The sequence below is a fragment of the Lampetra planeri genome, chromosome 33, assembly GCF_965212315.1.
Source record: "Lampetra planeri chromosome 33, kcLamPlan1.2.h2, whole genome shotgun sequence".
NCBI classification, from domain to species: domain Eukaryota; kingdom Metazoa; phylum Chordata; class Hyperoartia; order Petromyzontiformes; family Petromyzontidae; genus Lampetra; species Lampetra planeri.
Window position 1 is genome coordinate 4,079,852 of NC_136139.1, and position 17,937 is coordinate 4,097,788.

The 17,937-nt window shown below is 42.8% G+C and overlaps 1 protein-coding gene across 1 annotated transcript; it reads right to left on the reverse strand.

The window, feature by feature from the left end:
- Positions 1 to 2,475: 2,475 nt before the first annotated feature.
- On the reverse strand, positions 2,476 to 17,074 carry LOC144729619 (heterogeneous nuclear ribonucleoprotein L-like). Its single transcript, XM_078610017.1, has 14 exons — positions 16,911 to 17,074; positions 14,686 to 14,804; positions 13,785 to 14,025; positions 12,724 to 12,811; positions 12,513 to 12,607; positions 12,313 to 12,385; positions 9,758 to 9,832; positions 9,543 to 9,587; positions 8,895 to 9,187; positions 7,098 to 7,219; positions 6,386 to 6,587; positions 4,392 to 4,449; positions 3,828 to 3,923; positions 2,476 to 2,742 (listed from the first exon to the last, which is right to left on the reverse strand). Exons 1-14 carry the CDS (start codon positions 16,980 to 16,982, stop codon positions 2,666 to 2,668), a joined length of 1,656 nt encoding a protein of 551 aa, XP_078466143.1. The 5' UTR covers positions 16,983 to 17,074; the 3' UTR covers positions 2,476 to 2,665.
- Between the last annotated feature and the right edge of the window lie 863 nt (positions 17,075 to 17,937).

Genomic DNA, 17,937 nt, shown 5'->3' on the forward strand with positions numbered 1-17,937 from the left:
AATGTTTTATTTTCCTACGAGGCCCAACTGTCCAAAGAGTGGAGGTAGAAGGCGCGTGAAATCACATTCGTACCCCGAACACTTGAAGAAATCCGTGTTGGGATGTATAGACCAGGAGATTCAACATATCCGAGATACAAAACCAGCAAAACTTTAGCAATTTGCAAAAAAAACACAAATGACAGCGGTCTTGTCTGTGTCTACCGCAGTAACTAGTCACACCAACCCATCTGGCAACTACCAACGCATTAGCTACATGCTCATTCATTACACTTATGAGTATAAACAGAAGCATCAGCATTTCCTGCAAAAAATCCACTTGTCTTAAAAAAAAAGGAAAACGGATCTACTCAGAATGTGGAATTTCCTCTACTCACTCGGGACAGCCAAAGCAGCACTGCCCACATCACTCGAATAAAAACAGGGAGACAACTTTTAACATTTCACAAACTTATTTCGAGGTTTAAAATGCTATTGTTATAAGTTGTTATACGTGTCCAGGTTACAAGGTGTAAAACGAATCGCCGATGGCCCTCGGTGCTAATCACGTCCGACACTAAATGCGCACACGAGTCACCATCCAGTCTGGGGATTTCGAGGCCCACAATAGACTGGGTGAGGAAACAGATGGGACTCAAGTGCCGTCTGCTACAGCTTAGTGGGATCAAGGCGGCACATTAGCACGATTTAGGTTTTCCTCCTGTGCCCTACATTCAGATCCACGGAAATTATAAACAGTGAAATGCACAAAAACTGACCGAAAAGTAAAACCCCGTTTCCGAATGCCTTCCTCAAAACAAGTGTGGAACAGCACTCACAATTTGCAGCTTTGACAAAGTGGAGGAAATTCAATTTGTATAGCAACTAATCTCACTGTTTACCTGTACACCGCTTTCGGACCTAAAGTTAACGAATCCCCGAAAAATTGTGGACTTTCACATCAGAGACTTGAACTTTCAACATTTTGGTCGCAAGTCAGGAACCGTAACCACATTGATAGGACTCGTAAAAGACCAAAGCAAGCAAATGCCATCACACTGCTGACAATCTTCAGTGCTTGCGTGTTTCTCTTCACGATGGTGGTGTGTTGGTAGAGATATAGCCATGTACATGTTCGTATTGTAAATATTTTAAGGTTGCTTTTCAACGTTGAATCTCTCCAAAGCAAACCACCAACAATGTTGAACCTTTCCAAAGCAAACCGATGGGCCATTGGTCACCAGAGGACTCATGATACCAGTCTTGGTTAATTCTAACACTGCAGGGTCACGTGATTATGCTTGTACGATAAGTTTCTCCACCGCTTGCCAAAAGCCATTTAAACGGACAGTAATGCAATTACAGTGAGCTACACGAATCCCAGTGTGGCATTTAGACAAAGAACAGACAGAAAGAACGAGGAAACAGATGCTTTGTAATTTATACATATACTTAAAAAGTATGAAACATGTCAGCATTTGAGTGATCTTTCCATAAACATCAAAAAGTTCATTTAATATAATTTATAGATCGCGATCACTCAACACGCTCGAGAAAGATAACAGGAGGCAGAATGATTTGGATGGTGGTGGTGGGGGGGGCATGCAAGGATCGGGGAATGAGAGCGAGCTATAAAGACATGCTTCAGGATCACGAATAGGAAGGGGAGCGATGGGAACGAGTGGAGGGGGTGAGGGAAGGGAATAGAACTGGCCAGAGGAGAGGTGAGGTCTTAAAAGAGGGGAACAAGAGGCCGAGGGGGGACTTCATTACGTACAAGTTTATTGTAGGAAGGGTGGAAAGATGACCAAAAACATGATTGGATACAAGGAGAGAGTAAACTAGTAAAGAGGGATGGGGGGCAAGGAAGATGAGGCAAGATAAGGTGGGGCAAGGCCTTTAAGAGCTCTAAAGGTTGACGGGGGTCAAGTATTTGAGAAAAGTTAATGGGAAACCAGTGCAAAGGCCGAGTGAGAATTATAGGGGGGAGATTGAAAATAATTCGTGGAGAAGCATTTATTTTTTTATTTGTTGGGAGGGAAGAGAGGGCAGAGGCAGGGAGAGCACCATGAAGAGAATTACAGAATCACAGATGGGTAGAGATCAGAGAATGCATATTAGACCTTCTTTCGCACCGTACGATGCCAACCGTGCTCATCGGAGCCAACCGTACTAATCGAACGAGCCAGGAGAGTTTGGCGGCGTTTACGGACGTCCAATTGGTGAAAGCGGCAGAAGCTAGTAGCGGCGGCGATGTGGGGTGGGAAAAAGCGAGTGAAGAGTAAGAAGGTGACACCACCAAGGAGGCTGTGAGCAGAGGACACAGGAGGGAGATCGAGGGAAGGAGATGGTGGGGACAGATGAGGAGCAGAGGACCAGTATTAATGGGGGGAATAAGCTGTGCAGGCAGAGGGGAGGTCCTGGTTGTTGATGGATGCAATGATTCGGCATAACGAAACACTAAAAAGGTTAAAGAAATGAAGCTGACAATGTAACTAAAACCTAAGTATGCATTTTATTTGCTTGTCTAGTTCTTCAGCAATCTGACAAACATTACATCAATAAAAAAGTGGGGACAATTGTCTCAATGTCTGCATATCAGCTTAAACACAAAGCACATTTTAAATCACTGTTCAACAGTCACCATAAACAGAAAGCAATGATTAACGGTGGGCTGCGGGCTCCTTTAACGCTCCTTGGCATGGTCAGCGTTGTGCTGCGATGTAGAAAAGCACAGCTTCAGTGTGTACGGGAACTGTCCAGCTGCACCACACACACACACGCACACAGATACAAGTTAGAGAACCGATGTGGCAATGGGCCACCATATGGCAAGTACGGCACATCCTCGCTTAACGCATGTTCACACGCACACAACGCGTTTTTGCTATGCGGTTCCATCCATTCTGGAATACTTTTTGCTGAACACACAACGTTATAACACGGAACGCGCACCGTTATAACGCTGTTTGTGAGCAGTGGACGACGAACTACTTTCTTGAGCTGCGCGGCCGAACGGTGCAGTGATACGGTACATGGAACGATACGGTACGTGGAACGATAGGGTACGTGGAACGATAGGGTACGTGGAACGATAGGGTACGCGGAACGATAGGGTACGCGGAACGATAGGGTACGCGGAACGATAGGGTAACGCCGCTCAGTCATATGTACCCACCATCTTACTGCGTGTGCGCACAACACACATCGGATCTCGGCAATCTTTATCGTTGCGATACTTCTGGGGAAATAGTGCGCTTAATGCGGAACTTTTCAGGGAAGACACTGATCGCGTGAAACGAGGACTCGGGGTTATTCCCCAAATTCCGAGTCCTTGAAACCCACCGTTGGTCATGACGGAGCTCCGCAACAACAAACCTTTCCAAGAAGTCATGACGTGCCACAATCACAATAAAATTTCGATTTAAAGCTTTCGTGACTGCAGGGATTCATCTTCTTGGTTCTTTCGGTGAAGTCACGTAGAAGGGAAAAAATAAAATAATAAAAATAAAACATAATAAAATAATTCTCACGTTTCGGCCACAACGCAAACAGCCGTCCTCAGGTGAAGACCAGGTCTGTCGGACACAGCTGCTTGCGTCGTGAGAATTATTTTATTATGTTTTATTTTTATTATTTTATTATTTCCCTTCTATGTGACTTTACCGAAAGAACCAAGACAATAAAATTGCTAAACATGTCTCAACATGATCGGACATCTCCAGTTGTAATTAAAAACAGGATCTTAATCTGGAGTAATTTTTATTATTTCTTCAACAAGACAGGGTATACGCGGCGTGTTCCATGCGTGACATACACACACGCATGGTGTATCAATCAGGACTTACTGGGGTTCTTCATCTGATAGTGGTTGATGAGAGCCAGGGCCTCCATTGCATCATTCTTATCATCCCACTCAAGCAGGCCAGATGCACTCTTGTCACCTGAAAAAGTTAAGCACTTTGCTGTCACAATGCTTCAAATGTTCACATATTAAAGTTATAGAGTAAGCAACTGCATATGCAACTTTTCCAGTATAGAATTATGTTAGTAACTCTGTAATTGAAAAAAATAGCCAGAGGTAAACAACTTACCCGCAGAGGTTAAAATGACTGTTCCACAGAAATCAAACTTGTAATTAGTTAAAAGTGCTAAGATTCATTGTTGTGGAAAAACGGTCAAAAGTTAAGCATATATCCCATAATAACGGGATGCTGAGAATACTCAAATAACCATAATATCGATATAAACATATTTTTCAGCCAACGCAGAAGTCAGGAACCACTAGTGGATATTCCACGTTTGTATTGCTCCACCGCATGACCAATGTTAAACTCTTACAAAACGGTACTACCATCGTGTTAAAACACACATTTATTAGGTAGGATAAGAACTACTGCATTGTGACTTACTCTTTCCAGCAAACATCTTAAAAGACATGGGCCTCTTCACTTCAAATTCATCACACATCTGTTAAATAAAAACAATAAAGACGTGGTTAAAAGAATCAACTACAACACAACTCCAAGTCTTTTACGACAAACCACAATTCCAATAATCAGATGTTAAGCACTCGTAAAAAAAATATACATCTTCCACGCAACTAAACATATAGCTAAGCATTGGGTGGAGGAGTGGTGATGCGGTGGTTGCCACTTGAGTTTGACTCTCAGCCACCAAAACCATACGACTGGAAGTGTGGGGGAGGCCTTCATCTGCGTTTGATATTTAATACCACAAAATATAACAAAAAATTGGAAATGTAGGCAAAAGCAAGGTTTCATTAAACCAGGAAAAGCCTTAACAACACATCAGGAATGCCCCACTGTAGCTAGACTCGCTTATTTGAAAATATAGATTGGGGGGGAAATACAGCTCGCAACATAATTAAAAAATATTCGTGGGCTACACATTTTAAACATTCCGCAAAATAATGTCTGTCGCTGCAAACATCAAAGCCACGAATAAAGAGGAACATTTGAGCTGGCAAGTGTGTTTCTAATTTTACTTTAGTCACTGCAAGGGGCTCTCCCCCCCTCTTGCTATGGCTGCAGGGTTTTGGTAGTACATGTTGTTTATAACATTGATTGTGAAAATTCCATCACAGTTCCTATGATCACTGTTTCATGGCTTTATTTTGGTGATTTCGAAAAGTGTATTGGTTTAGCCATGTTCGTTTGTTGTAGTACAGTTAGACTGATGACCTTAATCTAAGTTGTCTTGTGGTTGTTGTTGGTTGTTTGACTTGCATCCCACTGGGATTTTTGCACACAGCATTGGTGTACGGTGTTTCTTTCTGCAATATTTTGCTGTCTTTTCTTGGATTTTCTGTTTGCACTCAGTCACATATTCACTTTAAGATTTTTTTTTGTTCATGTTTTTTGTTTGTTGCGGTTGCACCCGATTCAAGAGCCGAATGGCTCACAGGGCTATACCTAATAAATGAACTTGAACTGCACAATATCTACCAACAATTTGGCCCTCGGTAAATAAAAGGTTTCTTCGCGCCCAATAAACCCTCGTTTAAATGAATCCTCTGGCTTGTACAAAGAGAGACTGAAAACTAATTTCTATAAAACTGCTTTTTGTGTTTAGTTTGTTGTCCTTCCAACACACCTCCGATTAGCACGCTTGGCTACGCACGGTGCGAAAGAACTTCAACATAAATTTCGATTTAAAGCTTTCGTGACTGCAGGGATTCATCTCCTTGGTACTTTCGGTAAAGTCACGTAGAAGGGAAATAATAAAATAATAAGACATAATAAAATACAATTCTCACGACGTTTCGGCCACAATGCAAGCAGCCGTCCTCAGGTGAAGAACAGGTCTGTCTTTCATTCAGACGCTGTCTTTCCGACAGACCTGTTCTTCACCTGAGGACGGCTGCTTGCGTTGTGGCCGAAACGTTGTGAGAATTGTATTTTATTATGTTTTATTATTTCCCTTCTATCTCAATTTCGGAGCTTTCATGACTGCAGGAATTATTCTTTGGTTCTTTCGGTAAAGTCACGTATAAAGATAAAATAATAAATTAAATAATAGCATACTACGACGTTTCGATTGCAACACAAGCAATCATCATCAGGTATAAAAGAAATAGCAACAAAAATCTAACCAGAAAACTATAGACAGACATACAAGCAGACAGACATCACAAAGACACACAGAGAGAGAGAGAACACGTATCAGCACAAAGAGAGAGGTCGTTTCTGTGACGAGGCCTTAAATATAGAGAGGGGGCGGAGAGAGGGAGGGGGCAGAGATCTTTATACGTGACTTTACCGAAAGAACCAAAGAATATTTCCCTTCTACGTGACTTTACCGAAAGAACCAACCTAGAAGAACTTCACCATACACATGTATACATTGAGAGGCCAGACCACGCAGCAGGAGACCCACAACACACCTCGTTGAACCGCTCCTCGCTGACATCGGGCGCGGCGTTGAAGAAGTGAAGGATGTTGGACGGCAGCTGGATGCGGTTCTTGGCCGCCTTCTCGGGGTTGCTGAAGCGATTGTTGCGTGACGCCGTGTAGTCCTTGAAGCTGCACGTGCCGTCACACAGGTCGTACGACTGGCTGGGCATGATGGCCTGCTGCTTGGACACGCTGCCGGAAGCACCGAAACACAAAACACGCGGATGTTGGAAGAGCAAACCGTGTAAAGATCTGCAGAACGCCAACGAGGTAAGTGGATCCCCATGAGTGCGGTCCCCAGTCCCACAACGCTCCTCCAGGTGGTCCCGTGGGGCTCTGATGCAAATGCAGGTTTATCCGGAAACAATTACGTTCATGCTTTGTTTCAGACGTTAATATTTTACCTATATTTAATGAAAAATTTTTGTTAGGCGAACCACCCTGATTAAACTATCCTAACCCTCGGATATAAATGACCCCCACCTAATAAAACCTTTATTATAGCTGTTTCAATAATATTAATAATTTTGCATTACAAGAATTTATGTATGTTGAACTTCTTTCGTACCATACGTTGCCGACCTTTGCTCATAGGAGGTGCGGAGGACAAGAGAATGCATGTTCACCGAATGTGGGGGCACTGAATGGTCCGCAGAATTGTCCGCATCAGCCGAGTGGTCGGCAAAACACTGGCACACTTACCAAAGGTTTATCTTCTTCTGGAAGATGGAGGCCTGGTTAAGGTGGTGAATGGCTCTGTCCACAGCAAATGGGTCACTCATCTCCACCATCACCGCGCCAGGCTTGCTCTTCATGAACTTAATCTGAGCACGCGTGCATGGCACCACAAGACAAGAGTCAATTAGCTCGAAAAACACCAGCGCACATGGAAACCTAGCACGATTGATGGTAATTAAAATCACACGAACACAGGTCAAAACATCCTTGGAACACGAGACAAAAATTTGTAATTGTTCATCTACAAATGAAAAAGTTAAACATAACATGAATGTCTTCTTGGTTCTTTCGGTAAAGTCACGTAAAAGGGAAGTAATAAAATAATAAATAATAAACCATAATAATATAATATATAACATGAATGATAATAGGTTTTTCCTTTTTTTTCTGGCAACAAAACAGCTGTGTTAAGATGTTAAAACACCAAACTGAAACCTTTTACAAGGAATCATGTCAGCATTTACCACAACACTTGTGGTCAGAATGCAAAATAAAAACACTGTAGACCAATCCGTTTCAAGGACAATGCATATATTATCAAAGTATGCTTTTGGTTTGCATTCTGACCACAAGTGTTGTGGTTAATGCAGACATGATTCCTTGTAAAAGGTTTCAGTTTGGTGTTTTAACATCTTAACACAGCTGTTTCGTTGCCATAAAAAAGTGGAAAAACCTATTACCAAATTTTGGTACTGGCAAAGGAGGTCCCATTATAACATGAATTATGAATGTAATAATATTCCATTTACTATTATTACGAACTGGGAAATTACCACGTGTTAAGAACGCTATGCAATGGCCAGAAAAGGGACGACTTCGCAAGCAAGCAAGCAATGCAACAACAACCAGGCATAACCGAGAAAAGGTGAAATTGCCATGTCGGTTAGAGAAAGGTCATGCAAAACAAGTTCTACTCGTCGGTGACCTCAAGGATTTTCACTTGCACCGTCAATACCCTCTTGGGCTAATTCTCAGCGCAAAAGACATAATATAATGCAAAAGATACAGCGAGTGACAAATTGGTGCAATGATGCAACCGGTTGACATTTTACTTCTTAAAAGGAAATGCCAATGTTTTTACAGCACCCAACCAGCTGCAAAATTACTTGTTGAATGCCAATGCAAACAATCGAATGATTGTAGTGCACTTGTCAACATCAGAACCAAATTGGTCCGATCATTGCCAAATATAGCTTTGATTCTTGTATTCCACACTAGAACAATTTAGCAAAGGTCATAAGAGGTTTGAGCAGCTATTAGACTGGAACATAAAAAAAGTTTAAATGCTTTGCTAGGTGAACATTGTACCCAACGCATACCCCAACCACATTCATCATGAACACCACCACAGTAAAAGGCAGCTTTAATTACAAACTTGGGTGTTTATATATATATGCTTATGCATCAAGCCAAAGTATTAACTTGTTTTTTTACACTAACCAGATTTTTTTACCACCATGTAATAAAGTGGATTATCTTGAAGCACCCATCCATCTACAAAACAAGGTGTTTGCACGGATTGTAAAACGCAAGGCTTCACACCACTTTGTCCAATACGAAACTTGACGCAAACATTTAAAAGGATCTCAATCAAAAACTACAAATCTTATATAAAAGCTAATTTGACAAACCTAAAAAAAGGTAACAGATATCATCCGTTACAAGCACACACAACCCTCGAATTAACACGCAAATATTTCCAAATCACCCAAGTTTGCCGAACGGAGAGAGACGCAATTTAAAAGACGGCCGCCCATTCACCTTCTCCACGTTGCCGTAGAGGCAGAGGATGTTGAAGACTTTGTCGCAGTTGATGCGTTCCGGGTCAAACCCGTACACCATGAGCACCTTGCTGGTGGCCTGAGCCGACTGCTGGTGGTGCATGGGGGGAGGGCCGACACGACCCATGCGGTTGGCGCCCATCCGTGCCGGTGCCCCCATTTCCTCCTGGCCGTAGCCCTGGTAGCCCTGGTAGGCACCACCGCCGCCACCGCCGCCGCCGCCGCCACCACCACCACCAACACCACCACCACCCTGATGCTGCCCTGAGTAGTCTGCAATGGACATGAACACAGGCCATATTAATTAGAGATCTCAACCCCCCAGACACCCGCCTTAGCCTTATTGACCCTTCGGTGGTCAGTTATCAGAGCAAGGTGTCCATTCTCAATCGGACATGACACAGAAAGGGTGCAATCAGTTCTATGCCCAGCTATAATTTTAACCCCAGTGCGAATTTACATTAGTTGACTTCGCATACAACACTGTGCATGTACTACACTTGTCATTCACCCTCATATGATCCAAGTACATGGGAGAAGGCCTAACAATCTGCAAAACAACAATTTGTGCCAAACGACTTCAAGTAGGAGATACATCAATAGCAGGAAAAGATTAAAACAAACTCACCATATCCAGTCCCAGGAGGGTATTCCTCCGTTTGGTACCCTTGATCTGAAAAAAGAAATGCAGTCATTAAAAAAACAACGCTTGGTTTAATTTGTAAAGGTGGAGCCTAAGAGCTCTAATAAAGAGTCTATAAACGGCAAAGCAACAAAAACATGTATGGTAAAGTAGGGCGAGATGTCAAGAGATATCAAACGTGCAACAAAATGTCTCCGTACTGTATTCTGCGTAATCTCCATAAGCGTTGTTGGGATGGTCTCCAAGGAGCGCTGGCGTTCTCTGCCGTTTGTCATCTACGTCGAGAAACACACGTGGCGTTACACAAGGCCACTGGGTCAAACTATACTAGTTCAGATGATTTAACTTGCAAACGAAACCCATATAATGTTCGTGCACAGGAGATGTTCTTTTGCTCAACAAAAATGAAATTCACTTTTTTTTTTAGAAATACCGATTAGAAAAAACAAAGTGCAAACAGAGTGGGGGTGCATCTGGCGCAAAGGTCAGAAATACGACGGTTTACACTGCGCACATAACGGGTGGCAGTGTGCGGTTTAAAAGAGACGCGACAAAGTTGGTCATCTTTTATTGGTATATACATGATATATGAAGGTGTACAGTGGCGATTGCATACAGGTCCGCTTTTAAGTAGCGCTCTATGGACAAAGGGGGTTTTCCCATATCTGGTGGTGGAATGCGTATGCACTACTTACGCAGGGATTGTGCATGACCATCCACAAATGGTATATCTGCGACAGTGCCTTACCCAGCTAGGCCTCAACAGCAAGATAATGTGGCTGAAAGGGCGGTCCCCCAGCACAAACAGATTGGCGGTAGCCCATTCTCTCCTGCGTCACACCAGCAACACTTATTATACAGACCCTGCTCGGCAACCACCCGGAAAAAAACTAGCTATCAAAATACTATTTTCAGAAATAAGACACTGCACAACAACAAAGGATCTGCAGAATGGCTGCCTTGGCAGTAAAAGATGAACAACTGGATGCACTAGTACCAAATCATGTTGCTAAACAATACCCAATGCAATTCTACAGTTAGGTATCAAGCTACATTTTAACTGTACATGTAAAAAATACATTAAATTTAAGGGAAATCAAGGTAGGTTCAAAGTCAGCAAAACTGCACATCCTTTAAGACTAAGACTCAAATATTCAACGTAATTTCTACTCAAATTTAAACAAGTTGTTTTAATTATTATTCTAACAGACTTTGTAATTTTAAAGCATTTCTACACAAGATTAAGGTCTGAATATTAAGCAAACAATGCAAATATATTAATCTAAACAAAAATAATTTGCTTCAGACTGCTTACAGATTATAAAAGTCGGACATATTGTAAGATTTACAATTTAACTCATTAAACTCTTACGTAACCTAAAAACACAAGAACAACGAAATAATAATAATAAAATGTTCCATGCGTCATCAGTACTTGATGTTCTGCAGTCAGTTTCTGCTTGGCAGTCAGTCCCACTCTGGGATGTGATGTCCCCTCTCTCTCTGCGTGAGTGTGGCTCCCCCGCTTGTGGTGACGTGGCCCGGAAGGGGTGACTGAGGCTTGAGCGAGCTCTTTAAGCGGTGTTTCGGGTGCGCTGCCGTCATGTCACATGCCTTCTCCACGAGGAAAAATAACAAACGGACAGTCCTGCGCGTGGACCACGCAGGAAGCTGTGCACTTTGTAGTGGATGTTGAGCCTGAGAAAGGATTTCTCTAGCTTCACGCGATAGCGCTCCTCTCGTATGTGCCATGTGCAGCCTAGTGGTGGTCTTCGGTGTACGCAGATGCCAAGAAGCATTAGGAGGAAGAATGCCATCAGTGAGGTTTTTATTTTAAAAACCTGAAAGCTTCATGGAAGACAAGATGTGATGAAATACTGTGCAGCACCAGTGCACATTGTGCCAGCTTAGTATGCAAGTAGTGCACGTATGCAGGCGGATCTTAGTCTCTTGGAGTCTCAGTGCGGGCTGTGAAGAATGTATCCTGTTGAAGTGCAGATGTTCTCGTGGTTCCTCCACAGCCCGGGCGTGGTTGTTTAAAACGTGAACGTTACGACAGCGATAGCGCGTCTCCTCCATCTTCTGTGGTGCTGTGTTTCAGGGCGCCTTACACCCACCCGTGCAGCCGTGCGCCCCCATGTTTTTTTCTGCCAGTGTTTACGGCACGCGGGGTGGTGTTGCCGCCCCCATTCAAGAGCATGAGAGACTGTGCGTCTGCCCTTCTCGCTATCTTCAGGTAAGTGCAGGTGTAGGCTGTGAGGGGGGGGCAGAGAGGTGTAGGGCCGGGCTCCAGGTGCAGATCTGTAACCCCCTTCCCCTCCTGCTTGAAGGTGCGAACCTGTGACTCAGGAAGTGCCAGCTATTGAAGTGAGGACTAAAGATTAAAAGGTGGCAGCAATGCATCCCACTCAAGTGGTTCCTCCATGTACATCTGGTGTGAAAACCTCAGTGGATCTGTGATTTGGAAACAACTTAAAAGGCAAGCCATAAAAGCAGCAGTTAGATGTAAATGTTTTTTTTAACTCCCAGCAGATCACCCCACATAGTATACCTCTAATTAGCAACTGAGGTTTATTGTGCTACTGCTGGACTAAATAACATTTACCAAAACATTAAAAACTTTGTGTTGAACCATTTAAAAATGTTATACATATAAATTTTGGTATGCAGAGTGATTGCTGGGAGCCCAAGTCATGATGAATAGCATTTTAATGAAAATGTGTTTTATTGTAGTTATGACATTGCTAAGTCTCACCTTGCCTTCCCAGGTTTGCATTGGTGTAGTCCCAGGTCTCGCTGTCATTCTTGAACACATTAAGGCGTGTCGGCTGTTGCAAAAGACATTAAAATGACATTCAAATACCGGGTACAGAATGCCACTGCTCCATGCAATGTAGTGTCAAGTTACAAAAATATTCAACAAAAACAAAACACGTGGTCATGTGAATTCCAAACCTTTGCATATTCGATCTTCAAAGTACAGCAGCCTGAGTAGATGTCAGCACCATTAAGAGAGGCCTTTGCCCTCTGTGCACTCTGCACCGAGTCAAATGTGGGATATGTTAAGGAAAACTTTTCACACACGCACTGGACATTTCACTCCCACATTCATTGACAAAGGTACAAAACCACACAGCCAAGCACTCGTGAGAGCGCAAAAAAGGATATTCAACCATGGCCTGCAGCCCATTCTTGCGGAAGATGACTATACGTTGCACAGGGCCACACGGGTTGCAAATGGTGTACAGCACATCCTGGAACAAAAATAACAAGCGGTTATTGTGCGAGTGTGTGCAAGAATCACATTCAAGTTTGCCATCACAAAAGTGTGAACCAGTCATCTTTGATATGGAACGAGAGGCAACTTGGAGATTTAAGAAACGAGATAAAAATGTCTTCCATAGAAACTTTGCGAAAATAAATATTGCAAAAATGGTGTTTAAATGGATAACGAAAAATAAAATATCTCCTTTAAAACTCAATTTCTGAGTTGGGTTTATCATTACTCAACACCCATAACTATATAAAGCCCAAGAATCCAACCAGGAATTTAAACATTATGTATGTTAAACCCTCAAATTTTTGTATGCATCGACCTAAGATAACAAAATACAGCAATACAAGAAATGTGCCAACTTTGTCAGTTGTTCTATAGATGGGTAAAAATTAACAGTACAATGTCAACATACATTTTTCATTTTTACAATGATTCAATATATGTTGCTACCGGCTGTTCACACAAACCCCCAGAAAACATACCAACCTATCAAAACAGGAGTATAAAAGCATAATAAAAATTTTGAAGTTTAGTTAACTGCACCACAACTTGTTGCATTTACATCACTGGCATGCATTTTGAAACACCATTAGTGAGGAAACTAAGACGACCAGCCTAAAAATAACTTTCCATGTTTTCTTCTGTGCAACAAAGCTTCAAGCCAATTTTAAAATAACCCAAAATGTTTAATAGTTTGAAAAAAAAATTCACGTCTTGACTTAAATCTTTCGCGACTGCAGTAACTCATTCTTTCTGTCTTTCGGTAAAGTATTTTTTTTCTTTTTTCAGCCTGATCTATGTGACTTTACCGAAAGACCCAATGAATATTTTTTTTACGGTTGCACCTTCCCTTAATGAGCAGCTTTAGTCACCATGGACACCTAAAAATCACTCGCACAAGACATCACATGTTCGTGAGGAATGTGTTGCAACCTGCCACGCAAACTTACAGTAGTGATGGGGTAAGCCGGGTTAATGATGGTGAATAGCAAGATGTGGTTGGCAGAGGATGCTCTATCTTCGCCACCGCCTGGGCGAGAGATCTTCTGGCTCGTGGAGTAGTTGAAGTAGGCCGGCTGGCCGCTCACATAGATGGGGTTGCCCACGGTGAACGTGACGCAGCTGCGAGCACTCTCCAGGTCCTCAAACTCTACCAGGGCCTGCCTCTTCTTGGGCATGATCACCACGTACCTGTGACCACAGAGGAAGTGACACCAGAGTTGTATAATAAGAAACACGTCACTCTAAATTACATAGTGCACTGAATGGGCCCCCCGTCGTATAAATGGAGTATTTTTAGTCTTTGACATAAAAAAACCCAGCAATGCTTGTAGAATGGGCCACACCCTGTGAATGTGACCCAAAGTAGTCAAACCAGTAAAACTTTTACCTGCAACAACAAAAGCTGCTGTAAAAAACAGTGTTCAAATAGGCCCTTGGTTGATATAGTTGAGTTATATTTTTTTGGCACAGAAAGAGGGCCTTTCCTGTTAAGTGTATTTAGAAAGTCATGCCGACCTGCTCAAATAAGCGATGGGAGTGGTTGGTGCTCGTACTTGATTGAGCCAGTGGTGGAAATTCCATATTTACATGTAGGAAGCCAGTGTCCAAAGAACACCCACGACAAACCCCAGAGGATCAACACCAAGTGATGCCCCTGCCAGGGATTTAAACTTTCAATCTTCCAATTGTGCGTCAGACTCTTGCCACAATGTCACCCAGTTTAAAACACACACACACCCACATTCTTTAAGAAGAAACAAAACCCACAAGTTAACACTGGGCCTAGTGTGCAACACTACAAAGTTCAAGAACAACGAGAAAATGGAAAGTGTGATGTCACGGACGTACCCGATGGGCCCAAAGTGCTGAAGAGCCTCGACAAGGTCGGTCTCTACAGCATGCTCCGCCAGGCCACGAACGTGCACCACGGGGGAGGGGGATGGCTTTAACGGGTCTTCATAGCTCTCCTGCACGCGCAAACACGAGCACCAAGAGTTAAACCTCACACGGAACAGCAGCTGCTCTAATACACACACACATAGCTTTCGTGCATGTGGACACGGGCATGGTGGAGAAACTTAGTCGCTCGTTAAATAGCCACAGGCCGCAAAAACATGCCGGAATGTTTTCGCTTTGTTTGTTACATATGACTTGCGTATTTATATTAACAAAATGATGTACCTCGATACTATTAATGTCTTCAGGTTAAATATATAATGCACAGTAGAGCAATGTACAAGCCATTAAATAAATGTTAACTATCCTGGCCAAGATTAGAGGTTTTGCAATTTTCCACTTTAAACAATACTCACTCTTGCTTTTTTATTTGTGCGGGCACTTTGGACCTGTAGTGTTAACACATTTTCCAAATGCACGGCACTTTCCATATGTAAATATTGGGTGCACGTTTTTCGTGTTATTCCTTATCGATACACGTGTTATCTTAACCGCGTCTTGCACGTTCAAACAGTTTTACCAATGCGAACTAATCTTAACCAGCCTTGCATAAACGCAAATTGTTTACACAGTACGGTATATACGCGTTTGTCCCCAAACAGGAACAAAAAAAACCTATTCGGCACCAGATTCCAAGTACCGATTATATTCAAAAATAACTCTTTGCATCGTTTTTACACTCACGTGAACTCTTAATTTTTCCAACCTGTTGCGTTCGATATTATAATCACGTGCATGTGAACTACATATATCCTTACAAAGCATCACTAGGTACACACACAACCGGCAATTCTGTTACAAGTGTGCGACCTACGCCGAACTTAATACGGTTTTTTTTATTATTATAGGAATCCTCAAAGACTAGCGGCCAAAGATATCTCTAATCCTCGCCGAGCCGCACCCCAGCAACGACCGGGCCCCGTGATCAGAAAGAGCAACTTTTTGGTTACGCTCAGAGTAACTAAAAGTCTTACAATTGTGGGGAAACTTTGCCAGCGACGGACATTCATAGTGGAACTGAAGATTCGTTAACTTTTGTTCACATTAAAAGTACTTCATCACATTCAGCCATTCAACGCATATCGTCAAATCTACCCAAATGTGTGCTTTACGGAATTACTTAATTACTACTCTTTGGTTCGTTTGGTAAAGTCACGTAGGTAGAAAAATAAAATACTCAATTACTGCCTTTCCACAAAGGATACACTCGATCGGAATTGCCATATTTAATTCACACGAGTCTAGTGATATCTGAAGGATTTCTCTCATAGCCCATGTAGATGGAGTGATTTTATATATGTTCACAGTATGCTCCCCATTAGCTGTGCAGTTTATGCCTTTTCACTCATTCAGTGCGTCTTAAAACAGATTTGTAAATATACAGAGCATGTTTCACCATTAGTATGAAGGTTGCTTTCGACATATGTTGAGCCCTGACCTATTTTCCAATTAAAATTACATAATTTAAAGTTCCGAGACTGATCGCGGCGAACAGGCGCTAGAATCGATGATTGCTGAAAAACACATTATATTAGAGCTAATATCTTATATTAGAGCAAAGTTAGGGCGATCTGCGATTCCTTACGATCTCTGCAGTCCTACCACAATTATATGACCCGAACAAACGTAAGATTCCGCTGTCTGCCATCGCATGAGTATTAATAACCACGGTCCACGGCGCGATACGCTACATGGCCCGTCACTGCAGTCAAATAATAGTGTTTGTACGATGCGATGCCAAATGTACGATTAAAAAAAAGGTTAAGTTGTTTAACAATCGTATATTCTCCGCTGCTGCATCAACACGTGTTACGGAGCGCGGCCTGGTCCGATTCAAGTCCTTCACCACACCCGAGGCTTGCCCACACACAAAAAAACCTCACTCATTTACCGTCCCACGTACACAAGGATAATAAAAAATGCAATTACACGTAGATATATCAACATTTACACGATGGCAAAGGCAAGCGCGTATAATCTTTCTCTCGTATCCGTCCCGCCAAACAATGCAGGCCTGACCCTAAGAGAAGCCTGAGGTAGGCCGCGGCGTGACGGACCGCGGAAAATGAAACACAATTAAAACATTTTTTTCATATATATGAAATAAAAATAGGCACCCGTCCGTTGTGGCCGTCGTCGGTGCGTTGGCGCTTGGCCTGGTGGCCCTCGTAGTAGCGCGAAGAAGACATTTGTCCTGGAAATCGACACTTAGGCGATCGCAACACTACCCCGGGTGGTGAAGACGGAGAAATGGCGGACACACCACGTGACCCTGCGAGATCTCTTCGAATATAATTTGCATACGGGTCCCCGCACGTCTCAAATGGGCGACTGCGATTGGCCAATCCACCTTCTAATTAGCATAACTTTACATAAGACGCGGGAAATTCGAAAACGGCCATTGCGAAAAGCAGCATTGGTGGCGATTACTGCCGATTAGTCTTCATAAGGACGCTTACTCATCAATCATTATGAGTCGCCTACTTTATTACAGAGCAATTCAGACCTTATTGGTCAGCCCGTGCAAATATCAAATTTCATGTTCCAATGGTGTAAATGCTTACCCCGAGCTCTCATATACTGATGGTGGATTGTCCTTGAGTTGTGCGAAATCCAAAAGACAAGATCTTGAATCTGACTGCCACATTTAGATAAGCCCCTCCTCCCTCCCCTTAACCAGTATTTAAGAGCTTGTCTTGGATTTCTCTTCACTTGATACAGTAAATTTAGCTGTGACGGTCCCACCTGAAGACGGAGACTTGTGTTGCCTCCGAAACATCGTGATTTAATTGATTTATTTTCATTTATTATCTTTTTTACCGACATGACTTTACCGAAAAAAACCTAAGGGTATGAATGAGGACAACCGGCGTATACTGCCTTTGTTTCTGCGGTTCCGACCACATGCCAACATTTGCCCAAGGTTGCATGATTTTACTGGGTGGCACGCCCAGGTTGTCGATGCCTGGCTATTTATTTTAATTTTTTACCTACGCGACTTTACCGAAAACAAAAAAAGTATGAATCCTTGCAGTCACGAAAACTTCAAATCTAGAATTGATGCCTGGCTAGCCACGAAGAGAGGAGGGCTCGTGTCGTTTTGCTATTCCTCCTCCGTTGAAGGAACGCAGACCCCAGTGGTTC

Excerpts from the sequence above, each read along its gene's own strand:
- LOC144729619 (XM_078610017.1), bottom strand. The coding sequence starts at position 16,982 with ATGTCTTCTTCGCGCTACTACGAGGGCCACCAGGCCAAGCGCCAACGC. Across the intron at positions 14,026-14,685 it reads CAGCACTTTGGGCCCATCGG|GTACGTGGTGATCATGCCCA; the intron begins GTACGTCCGTGA and ends CTGTGGTCACAG. Across the intron at positions 2,743-3,827 it reads CTATCAGATGAAGAACCCCA|CTGGACAGTTCCCGTACACA; the intron begins GTAAGTCCTGAT and ends TGTGTGGTGCAG.